Source organism: Gracilinanus agilis, chromosome 2 (genome assembly GCF_016433145.1).
Source record: "Gracilinanus agilis isolate LMUSP501 chromosome 2, AgileGrace, whole genome shotgun sequence".
Classification (NCBI taxonomy): Eukaryota; Metazoa; Chordata; class Mammalia; order Didelphimorphia; family Didelphidae; genus Gracilinanus; species Gracilinanus agilis.
The window spans coordinates 123,375,245-123,388,234 of NC_058131.1; the positions used below are offsets into that span (position 1 = coordinate 123,375,245).

At 36.0% G+C, this 12,990-nt stretch overlaps 1 protein-coding gene across 1 annotated transcript in view; it reads right to left on the reverse strand.

Moving 5' to 3' along the window:
- Window positions 1-645: 645 nt before the first annotated feature.
- Window positions 646-12,990, reverse strand: part of GPCPD1 (glycerophosphocholine phosphodiesterase 1) — a 99,629-nt gene continuing 87,284 nt past the window's right edge. Inside the window, exons 21-22 of the mRNA XM_044663394.1 lie at window positions 5,455-5,548; window positions 646-1,037 (exon numbers count right to left, since the gene is read on the reverse strand). Coding sequence (XP_044519329.1) covers window positions 1,015-1,037; window positions 5,455-5,548 — 117 coding nt within the window. The 3' untranslated portion in view covers window positions 646-1,014. The remainder of the gene's footprint in view (window positions 1,038-5,454; window positions 5,549-12,990) is intronic.

Consider the following 12,990-nt stretch of genomic DNA (forward strand, 5'->3'; position numbering starts at 1 on the left):
TACAGGAGTTCAGAATCACTGGGATGTGGAGTGTTTGACCAAATATAAGAATGTTCATCTTTGAGTAGAGGTGCCACTCTTCCCAATAGAGTTTGGAGATTACATTATGAAAACATACAATACGAAATGGAGCTTTCACAATAGGAAAAATGAAGTCCTGTTTCCAATCAACTTTCCTATCTATCTTTCCTCAAAAGATAGGTGCACCTGGAAATGCAAGTCAAAGGATACATTGCTCCTCTTTGCACTGGAGATTCTCCACATCCCAAATGACACTGTGCTGGCAGAGGAATTGAAATCTGCCTTGTACTGGTACTGATGGAAATCATTGCTTTGGAGCAGGGAAAAATCCTTTAGGGCAGCAGAAAAATACCTAGTTCAAACCCTTACTACCTTCCCTCAAGGAGCACCCAGTTTCTGGCCAGAGATGGAAGGCACAAGAAATACTATGACGATCTTAGACTTGCTTAAAGCCACAATTTAGTAACTAATAATTATTTAATAGTACTCTCAAATGGGGGAGTTCCTAGACTATGTATCCCAGATTCAACAAACTCTATTTTTATGCCCACATCCACTCAAAAGATGCTAGCTAGCTCACAAGACCCTATCATGAAATTTTCCCTAGTCAATCAGATAATTCAATCAGTTCAAAGAAATTTAATGAAATGCCATAGTAAGAAGATTTTCAATAGAATAGACCTCATAGTCACAGGATACACATATCACCAGTGGGAGAAGGATCATGAATAGAAATCATTCATGTGGGGAATTCATCAGAGGATGCTTCATGGTCTGTGATATTTTCTAGTGAATTGCTAATGTTTTCCTGATAATGTCATTGAGCCGCTCTCACTCATATCTTCTGGTGATATCATTTCACTGCTTTCACTATGAGTTCTCATTGTTGTCAAGGGTCTCTGTTGGGCATGTTGCTCCATTTTGCTTATGGGCTCACCATACCTGTTCTTCACTTGACATGTTGTTCTTCTGGACTTGTTTTTACTGGTATGTTCACCTCTTCAGTGTCTCATAAGCTAAATAGAAAGAAACAAGTAAAGAATAAATTAACTAGAAAGGGGACTGGTACCAAAGGTCAATGTATTGGAGCTATGGATTCCTGTTGCTGCCACTATCACTAGGGAAAATGCTGTACAGAATCATTCCTCACTCTGGCAGGCCCTCACAGCTTATCTCTCAGCATTAGTTCCTAAATTCTATGGGTTATTTTTCTACCTCTAATGGCTTTTTTTTCTGACATTCCACTGGTTTTCCTTCTGTATTCTTTGTTGGCTTCATTGTTCTCCAAGGTCAAGCTACCAAAGAACAACTGAATCCCATGCAATGCTGACTAAGCTGTTGGCCTGAAGGCAGCTTCCCAGCTCCCACTCCATAGCCAAGCCAAGGTCAGTAATATAATGGTCAACTAAGATTTCACAGCCTTTCTCTCTAGAAATCTTTCTAATTTTACCAATTGTTTTAAGTGATCTTAGGCAATAAAATTAACCTCTGTTTACCCAGGCACTATTGAAATATCCCATCATGCAAAGCAGAGGAAAAAAAATACATTAACTAAGCTCACTCCCTTCTTTTCTTAAACAATTTGGGACATCTCTTTCCAACTCTAATAGCTTAAGAGATAAAGCAATTTCTGAATTCAAGATTAGGACAGCAAGAACCTAAATGAGGTAACAATTTAACCAACTGGCAGCAAAGGTCAGCTAAGCTCTAATTCAGTACCCCATTTCCTACCACCATGCTCCTGTAGCAGGAGATGCATAAACTAATCCCCAGTCTTGGAACAGATTTCAACTCTCCATATTTCCCTCCTCACAGGGCTACAGAAATCCAGAAGACAGAAGTTTACTCAAGCTGTGACAGCACTTTATGGGATGAGAGAAGATCAGCCAAAGAACTGAAGTAAAAAGAAAATAGAACGGAGATAAGTGTGCCTGGGGAAGAGTCTAGCATTCAGTTGGGGCTAATTTTTTTCCCTTAAAAGTCACTTGGGAGCAGAGATTGAGCCTGGTGAATTATAAATTGCCCAGTATGGAAGGAGACTTTGAGATCTAGCCTCCAGGGAAACCATATTCAAAGGAGGAGTCATAAAGTAAATGATAGATTAAAAGAAATGGAAAAAAGACAGAAATTATCAAAGACCTCAGAAGGTGGCTTTTTGATGGCCCCCTAAATTCTGCCATGTGGCAATCAGATGTATTTGGCAGGGAAGAGGGCTTATGGACAGAAGCCCCTTACATTTTAGCTTTTTAATACCCCCTAAACCAGAACCTAAACTACAGTATTCCCTGTAGGTGCCACATGGCAGACAAAATTCTCTAGCCTGCTTCCCTGCCCTTCTCCCTATATTTCTGGCTTTCCAAATCCTATCCTTTGTCTGGGCAAGACTAGGATGAAACATGAAGAATTTAGGAATCAAGCAAGGCAGGAAAGAATTAGGAAACAACTTGATTATCAGAGACTGTAAGAGATTATTCAAGACAAAGAGGACCATCCAGTCCTCTTTATGAATCATCTGGTTAAAACCGGCAGGAAATTTACCAATTCAGACCCAGGGAGTGAACAAGGAATCATTAGTCAGTCTACACCAACATAAGACAAAAACTGCAGAAGCTAGATCTTAATCTTTGAACTCCTACTTTCCAATTAACCAAGGCTGCAAAGTCTTTTTATGCTAGGAACCTGTTGAAAGGCAAACAGAGGCAGAAGACTCTTATGGGACACAAGCTGCTTCCAGCCACCCTCACACCCCTCTACACCAAAGGCAGAAGCCCGTTAATGGCTCTTGCTATACCTGCTGAAGGAGTGGGCACTGGTCGAGACAATGTCGTTTGAAGGAACGGCAGCCCCTCACTTCGTGCCCGGCCTGTGGGCTACATGATCATTGGAAACGCTGTTGTCCCACTAGGACAGAGCTCCAGACCCCGAAGTTAATAGATGTCCTGGATGGGCCTGTCCCAGCCTTATCTTCCATCATGGAGGTAGACAATTGGAGTTGGTGAGAAAGCCCTTAGATCCAGTGGAGTTGTAGATGACTCACTTTTAAACACCAAGCATTATGCCTTTTTATAATCTACCAACAACCTATTCTCAAGCTCTAAGATAGTCATTTCTCCTCAGTTTAGGGATAAAGAGAGGCAGATAAGGAGTCCAGTTCAAATATCCCTTCCCTCTCAGCTGGCTAGAGGAAGGAAGTAATGCTTTTAAATCTCCCAATTAGATTTCCTTATTGGTGTTTATTTCAAAATTAGAGTATGTATGCATGTGATTTTGAAAGATAACATCCTAATTTTTAAATTATGCTTGTTGGACTCAGTGAAATTTCAGTCTGTATGAAAAAGTCATGATTCAGTATTGCAGAAAGTTTTTTGTTGTTTTTTTTTTTGTTTTTTTTTTTAAGCAGCACAGCCTCAGGGAGGTTGCATTTCATTAGGTTCTTATCTATTAGTGTAAAGTATGTCTTCAATTTAGAGGTCTAAAGTGAATGAAAACCATTTAAACCATTTATGGGTTTAAGTGTTTAAACTTATCATGAGTGGTTTTCATTAGTATATTAAAATTGAGAATTGAAAGAAAAAGTTTCAAATCCATAAATCGAAATTAGAGCATGTGTTACTAAATATGTTATGAAAAGTGGCTGTGTTATATGAATTGCTACTATGTATTTTTAAGAGAAGAATGATTTCATCATTTGAATGTGAACACATGCTTGGTACAACCTGCCTGTACTGTAGATTTTGCTCAAACCTATGTGGTTACCTCATTTTACCAATTTGTACTATGAACTAAAATTAACGTCTCATGTGAGTTGGATAAGCAATGTGCTAAAATATAGTGTTTAATGGTACAATTCTTTAAATCAGGATTCTTTTGTGTTATTGATTAGCAAATTGATAGCACCTGAAGTAAAGAGTATTTTCCTCATTTCTGAGTACTGCAGACAGCTGTCAAATGACTATCTGCAGAGTCATTAACCCTTTTCCTGGATTAAGGAAAGGGACAAGGTATATTACAGTTTAAATTTGAATATCTAGGCATTAGATCATATTTGCTATAAGATACATGAATCTCCTTTTCCTCAATACAAGAAGAATTTTTAGGAAGGAGAAGAGGACCTAAGACCCTGATCACTCTCAGAAAAGTAAATGAACTGAAGTAGCTTGAGATAAAATCTTTTCAGTTAAATTGTAAAGTAATGAGAGTCTGTGGGAAAAAATATTAGTGTAGAATTGGTATTTACTGTACAGGAAAACTAGGGAAAAAATTTTAAATATAAACTTAAAAGGCTTTAAGAAATCTTTAGGGTGGGCAATTGATCAGCCCTGTAGCTATATTTCCTCCAGAATCTGGAGTAGAAAAACCTATCTGTAAAAGTACTGTTATTAATCTGTGCTTTGCAAGGATTTTAGCAAGAATTTCAGCACAAAAAGCCAGCTGATTGCTCCCACTAGAGCCCTAGAACTGACTAAAGATGAGAAACAGGTGATTCCCTGGGGTGGTCACCTGAAGAATCATTTAGGTATATCAGAATTCCCCAACCCTTATCCCAGACACTTATCCCTCAGAAGGAGAACACAAGGTAGAGAGGGGTTCTTGGGACAACTTCCTGTTGTGGATTCCCAAGGTTACAGCACTATTCATTCCCATAGTTGGATACCTAGACTATGAGACTGTTCTGACTAATCTCATTTGTAATACTGTGACTTCTCTAGATGCTTCTTGAGTAAAAGTCTTCATAGGAACCACCAAGATGCCACTGCAACCCCTACAACCTCTTTGGCCAAACCTCTGGATTATGCCTATCACCAACTCTTCTCTCCTTAAAAAGGGCAGGGACAGCTCTATATCCCTTACCAGCTTTGAAAAAGCTATAAAAGACATACCACCCATTCTCCTTGGGAAAATTGGAGAGGGGGGAGTTGGCATGGGACCCCAGGGTTTCCCTTTGGACACTGCAAACTCCAGAAGTGTTCCAAGTAAAAAAGGATGTAGAAGATTCCTTTCTGATCCCTGAAAGAAACATCCCTCTTGGACTTCCCCTAGATATTTCATTAACCTAGATACGCACCTCCCAGTTCCACCCTGAGAAGCACTGGATGGTATCTAATCCAAACATCCCTTGAATTCTACACATCATCCCTTATACCCACAACTCAATGTATTACCTCATTCCCGATTCACCCCATTCCTCCCCCTTATCCTGTAACACCTGTTGTCAAAAGGGCATAAAAATCCCAGACCCCATCTCCTCAGGGAGGCAGTGTTCCACCTGCACACTGTCTCCTGGCCATTCATATTACCCCCAAATAAATAAATTTCTCTTATTTTTAAGCTAAATTTGGAGTCTTCCATTCTTGCAAAAGGGTACCTGTCCCAAACCTGGGGTTTCACCTCAAAGCTCTCCCACAACAATATGATAAAATACCCCCAGCCTACCCGTTGGTGGAGGTAGTACAGCCAAAGGTATTATACATTGAACATTTTTTGAACCTTCCCAGTATGTCGAAAAGCGATGTTTTTTTCCCCCTCTCTGAAAAACAAAACAAAGCAAAAACACTATTTGCCATATGGGATGGCTCTCAGAACAAGGGATGGCTCTCAGGACAAGGGAAGGTGGGGGATACATAGAATACTATGGTGATAACAGAAAACATGAATAAAAATTATTTTTAAAAAACATAAGCAGTGATATCATGAAATGGAGAGGTGTCTATTGGTCAGACCAAGGAAAATTTTCAGACTTATTCTAAGTCCCCTTTACTCATTACAAAGCACTATTCTTATCTTTTGTCTTATAAAATATTATGACTATACCTGAACTTGACGTTCTATCTCATGCCCTCATAGAGGGTCATATGCAAGCCTTGAAATTACTCTAAGTTCTATTCCAACTCTTAGGATCCCTAGCTTCCTTTAATGTTCAGTTTGGGTGCAATTCTTAAATGAAATCTTTCCTTATTCTTCCCCCTAATTATTACTGCTTTCATTCTCTTCAAATTGTCTTGTATTTATTTATCTGTAGGCATACATTTTATCCTTCTTATAGACTATAAGGTTTCTATGGACAGGGACTTTTTTTTGTCTTTGTGTCCCCAGAACACAGCACTCTGTCCTACATGTAATAAGGTGAATTAATAATAAAAGATTTTAAGAGATGGAAGTGAGGAAGGAGTGTATCCCAGGCATGGGAGTCAGTTCTGTGCAAAGGCAAAGAAATGGTAGGTAGATGGAGTACCACATATGGGGAATAGCAAAGTGGATCAATTTGACTACAATGTAGAACACATGAAGGAGAATAATGTGTAAGAAACCTAGAAAGGAAGGATAATGTCAAGTTTATTAAAAGGCTTTAAAAGACAAATAGAGAGCTTTTATTTTATCCTACAGGCAACAGAAAGATTCTTGAGTTCTTTGGCCTAGGGAGTAACACAGTTTGATTAGTGCTTTAAGTTGGATCAATTCATGATCCAACCATTCTAGAAAGCAATTTAGACCTATGCCCAAAGAGCTTTGCCTGCCCTTTGATACAGCCATACCACTGCTAGGTTTGTACCCCAAAGAGATAAGGAAAAAGACTTGTACAAAAATATTTATAGCCGCGCTCTTCGTGGTAGCAGAAAATTGGAAAATGGGATTGGGGGGGTCCCTCAATTGGGGAATGGCTGTACAAATTGTGGTATCTAATGGTGATGGAATACTATTGTGCTCAAAGGAATAAAGAACTGGGGGAATTCCATGTGAACTGGAAAGACCTCCAGGATTTGATGCAGAGCAAAAGGATGCAAACCAGGAGAACCTTATACACAGAGACTGATACACTGTAGTACAATCAAATATAATAGACTTTTCTACTAGCAGCAATGCAATGATCCAGGACATTTCTGAGGGACTTATGAGAAAGAATGCTATCCACATCCAGAGAAAGAACTGTGTGAGTAGAAACACAGAAGAAAGACATGACTGATCATGTGGTTCAACAGGGATAGGATTGAGGTTATTGACTTTTAATGATTACTTTTTCACAAATATTAATAATATGGAAATAGGTTTTGAACAATCATATATGTAAAACCCAGTGGAATTGCTTATCGGCTCCAGGATGGGGGAGGGAGGAGAGGAGGGAAAGAACATGAATCATACAACCATGGGAAAATATTCTAAATTAATTAACTAAATTAAAAATTAAAAAAGAATAAAAGAATATCAATTCAGCATCTATCTGGAGGATGGACTGAAGGAAAAGATTTGAAGCAAGGAAATGAATTCGTAATAGAAACAGCATAGGCAAGACCTGAATTAGTGTGTTAGCTATGTCCATGTAGAGAAGGAAAGAGATGAATTATGTTATGAAAATAGAATTAACAAGATTTGATAACTGTCAACCAAAGGTTAAGGGAAAAGTGAAAAGTTGAGGCTGTTTCCTAGAGAGTATTCGTATAACTAGAAGGATGGTGGAATTAATAATAGAAAGTGGGAATCTGGAAACATAGATTTGAGGTGGGAGGAAGACTATAATTCTTTCAGAAGAATTCTTGAGAGGGGATACTTTTAATTTCTGATTCCTATATCAGGCAACCAATTTGAAATGTCCTATAAGTTGATAATAGAAGCCTGGAGCTTGGCTGACTAAAGAGGCTATGACACTTATAAATATATTCTATTAATAAAAAACATGAAAGGACACTAGAAGAATGGGGGAATTATCTCACAAAAAAGAGGTGCACAAGGAAGAGCTTTTAGAATGGAAGGGAAAAAAGCAGTGGCACAATGCTTGAGCCTCATTGTCATCTGAATTGGTTCAGACAGAATATGTATTGGGGGGGAAGGGGGAGAGAGAGAGAGAGAGAGAGAGAGAGAGAGAGAATTATGGTTGTCAGTGGTTAGAAACAAACCAGACTTTTTTGGGGGGGAAGGGTTGAGAGAAAAACATTTTTTTAACATTCATTTTCTCTTTAGTTCCAAATTCTCTTCCTGTCTAGTTCTCTCTCCTCCCTGAAATGGTAAGCAATGTGGTCTATATTTTATATATTCAATCATGTAAATATTTTATAAGGGAATTGAGCAGATTAGAATAAGTGGGATTTTGTGACTTAATTTGTAGCTACCTTAATTCCCTTTCTATTCCATTATAGGCCTATTCTAAATTCTGTCTTGTGAGAAAATTGTATAGCTTGAATTAGCCCTGCATGACTGGGAAACAGGATCACTGAATACCTGCTATTTTAGAGACCCTTAAGCCAGGACCTAAATTATGTTGATTAGAAATGTAGTCAGATTCTAAAATGGATGTAAAAAGTTTTTTCATACCCATATATCTTAAATTAAAATTGGCCACATATTGACCAGTTACAGTTTCCATGTTTCTTTTATTTTTTACTGATACTTGAATATGACACATTGTTTCTATTTTTGGTTCTTTCTCTGGAGAAATACTCAAGCCATTCTTAGAACAATATTTCTGTTGTTATATACAGTGTTCTCTTGGTTCTGCTTGTTTCACTCTTCGTAATTTCATATAGGTCTTTCCATGATTTTTAAAAAATTGAACTGAGCATTTCCTATGGCTCAACAGTATGCCATCACAATCATATGGCACAACTTGTTTAGCCATTCCCCAATTGATGGGCATTCCCTCAAATTCCAGTTCTTTGCTGCCACAAAGAGAGATGCTATAATTTAAATTTTAGAACATTTAGTTTCTTTTCCTTTTCCCAAACACCTTAGGAAATAAATATAATAGTGGTGTTCCTGCTGTCAAAATGTATACACAATTTTATGAACTCTTTGGGCATAATTTCAAATTGCTCCTCAAAATGGTTCATAATAATGCCAACAGTGTATGATTGGTTCCATTTTTCCACATCCCCTCTAATTCTTGTCATTTTGTCCTTTTGTCTTTTTAAACAATCTGATATAAGATATCTCAAGAGATGTTTTGATTTACATTTCTCTAATCAATAAAGATATACAGCTTTTTTCATATATTTACATATAGCTTTGATTTCTTCATCCAAAATCTGTTTCATATCTTTTGACTACTTATCAACTGGGGAATGGCTCATAATCTTATAAATTTCACAAAGTTTTCTATATTTTTTAAATATGAGACCTCTATCTGAGAAACTATCCATAAAATTTTTCCCCAAAATTTTCTGCTTTTCTTTTAATCCTGGCAACATGTTTTATTTGTTCAATAAAATTAAATTTAATGTATTCAAAATGATCCACTTTATATCTCACAATGCTTTGTCTTATGATTTATAAATTCTTCTCATCTGGTAATATTTTCCTTGTTCTTCTAGTTTATATATCCCCTTTATGCCTAGATCACCATGCATCAAGTTTTGATCTTATGTTGGTAAAGGATGTAACATATTGGTCTATATTTAATTTCTGCCAGACTGCTTTCCAGTTTTCCCAAAAATTTTTATGAAATAGTGAATTCTTATCCCAAAAACTTGTGTCATTACTTTTGTCAAACACAAGGTTACTATAATTTTTATTATTGTTTGATATATATCGGTTCTATTCCACTTATTTTATCATTTCTTAGATGGCACCAGTTTTGATAATTACAATCTGGCACTCATGTCATTTCCTTGGATTTTAAAAACCTTAGATATTCTTGACATTTTGTTCTAACAAATGAATTTTATTATTTTTGTAATTCAATAGAATATTTTTCTGTAATTTAACTGGAATGGCATTGTATACCTACAAACAATATTTTTTCCAATTATTTAAATCTGGCTTTATTTTCATAGTGTTTTATAAATTATGTTTGTATAGTTCTTAAATTTACTTTGGCTGGTATATTCCCAGCAAATACTGAATATAGTTGGGGGGGGGGAGGTTAATGGGTTCTTTCTTACTATCTCTTCTTGCAGGACTTTGTTGGTGATATATAGAAATGCTGACAATTTATATAGATTTCATATCCTACCTTCACTAAAATGTATATTTTCAACTAATTTTTAGTTGAATGGCTAGGATCATATCTGCAAAGAGGTAATTATTACCTTTTTGTCCATTCTAATTCCTTCTTTTTTATTGCTATTTTTAGCATTCCTAATATATTAAATTATATTGGTAGTATTTGAAATTCTAGTTTAACTCCTGATCTTATAAGGAAAAATTCTAATTTATCTCCATTATAGATGTTTGCGGATGCTTGTTTTAGGCATATACCTATCATTCTTAGAAAAATTCATTTATACCTATGCTTTCAAGTGTTTAATGAGTATTATTCTGTCTATAATGTTTTCTATAATCCTATGATTTTTGTTCCTTTTGTTGATATAGCCAATTATGTTAATTTCCCTTTTATTATACCATCCCTGCTTATCTGATATACTGTTTGATATGTTTTTGTTGTAGTCTTCTGGCTAATATTTTTAGGATTTTTGCATCTATATTTATTAATAAAATTGATCTATAATTTTCTTTCTCTGATGTTGCTCTTTCTGGTTTAGGTATCAGCACCATATTTGTTTTATAAACCTCCTTTGGCAATTGTTCAAAATAATTTAATATTGGAATTAGATCATCTTATGTCTTATAAAATTTACTGGTAAAGCCATCTTATCCAGATGCAACATTTTTCTAGTTTATTTCTGGCCTATTCAATTTCTTTTCTTTTTTATTTTAGAATAGGCTTAAGATATTCTATTTCCTTTCCTTTTATATTTTTGTAAATATGTTTCCATTTTGCTATTAATTGGGTTTTCTTCTCTTAAATCATATTAACCAATGGCTTGTCTGTTTTGTTGGTTTTTTAACAAAAACCAACCTGGTTTTGTTTTCTTACGTTCAATTTTGTTAATCTCACTTTTAGTTTTTAGGATTTCCAATTTGGCATTTAATATTGGGGCTTTTTAACTTGTCCTTTTTCTATTTTTTTAAGTGCATATTCAGTTCATCAATCTGTTGTTTCTCTATTTTATTGATTGAAGCATTTAGATATAATTTTCCCTCTATTTACTGCTTTGCTGTATCACAAAGGTTTTGGTATGTTATAATTTTCTTTAATAAAATTGTTTCTATGACTTGCTCTTTAACTCACAATCTAGTCTCCAAATAATTTTTATTCTATTTCCATAGTCCTTTAATATAATTTTAATGCATTATGATCTTAAAAGAATGAATTTAATCTTTCTGCTTTTCTTGCATGTGTAGTTTTTACGCCTTAAAATGATTAATTTTTGCAAACGTGCCATGTGCCACAGAGAAAAAGATATATTCCTTTCTTTTCTTGTTCAATTCTCTCCAAATGATCTATCCATCAGGTTTTTATTTTAAACCCTTACCTTACCTTTTGCATTAGAGCCATTAGTATGCATTGGTACCAAGGCAGAAGAGTAGTAAGGGCTAGGCAATGGGGGTTAAGTGAGTTGCCCAGGGTCACACAGCTGGGAAGTGTCTGAGGCCAGATTTGAACCCAGGACCTCCCATCTCTAGGCCTGGCTCTCAATCCACTGAGCCATCCAGCTGCCCCCTTATTCATCAGTGCTTTCTCTGGAGGTGGATGGCATCATAATGAGTCTCAGGGATTGTGCTGGACTACTGTAATTTTTAGCTGGGTCATTCACACTTTTTCACCAAACAATACTGCTGCTACGGTATGCAACGCTCTCCTGGTTCTGCTTTCTCCAAAGTTCATGTAAGTCTTTCCAGATTTTTCAGAAATTGTCCTGCTTATCATTTCTTATATCGCAGCAGTACTACCTTATAACCACATACCATAACTTGCTCAGCTATCCCAATGAACATCTCAATTCTTTGCTACCACAAGAGCTGCTATTAGTATTTTTCTTACAAATAGGTTCCTTACCCCATTTTAAAAAATCTCTCCCACATGCACTTTTAGAGCTTTCTGAGTATAATTCCAAATTTCTCTCCAGCAATTGGATCAGATCATAACTCTACCAACAATACACTAGCGTCCTGATTTTCCCACATTCCCTACAACATCTGATAGGTGTGGAGTGGTGCCTTGGAGTTGTTTTAATTTGCATTTCTCAAGAGTGATTATGACTTTTTTTTTCAAATGACTATAGTTTTGATTTCTTCATCTGAAAACTGCCTGTTCATATCTTTAGCTGTATCAGTTGGAGAATAACATTTTTATAAATTCAACTCAGTTCTCTATATTTCAGAATGAGACCTCTATCAGAGACACTTGCTGTAAAAAAAAAGTTCCATAGTTTTCACCTTTCTTCTATTCTCAGTTCCTTTGTTTATACAAAACCTTTTTTTTAAACATAATTACAATTATCTATTTTTATATCCTATAAAGCTATCTCATCTTTGGTCATGGAATCTTTTCCCTTATAGATCTGAAGGGTAAACTATTCCATGTTCCTCTAATTTGCTTAAGGTATCAGCCTTTGTCTCTAAATCATGTGTTCCTGTTGACCTTCTCTTGGTATGTGGTGTGAGATGTTGGTTTCTTCCAGTTTCTGCCATACTATTTTCCAGTTTTCCCAAGGCTTTGACAGTGAGTTCTTGTTGCCAAAGTTTGTCTTTTATCAAACAATAAATTACCATGGTCATTTATTACAAGGTACCATGCACCTAGTCTATTCCACTGATTCATCATTCTATTTCTTAGCCAGTACCAAACTGTTTTGATGACGACTGCTTTGAAATATAGTTTAAGATGTAAGCTACCTTCTTGCCCATTTTAAAAACTGTTTCCCACTTAGTTTTCTCTTATTTTCTTTCATTCTTCTTATCACCTTAGAGGACTCCCAGACTTCATCAGGCCTGACAATTCTTGGCATTTTATTCTTCTAGATGAAGTGTGGAGTTTTTAACTATTAATTTTGGGGCAGTTTAAATTGGTATAGCACTAAATAAGTAGATTAATTTAGGCAGAATTTTCATTTTTGTTATATCGTCTCAGCCTACCCATAAGCAATTAATAATTTCCCAACTGTTTAGATCTGATTTTGTCCAAAACATGTTTTGCAA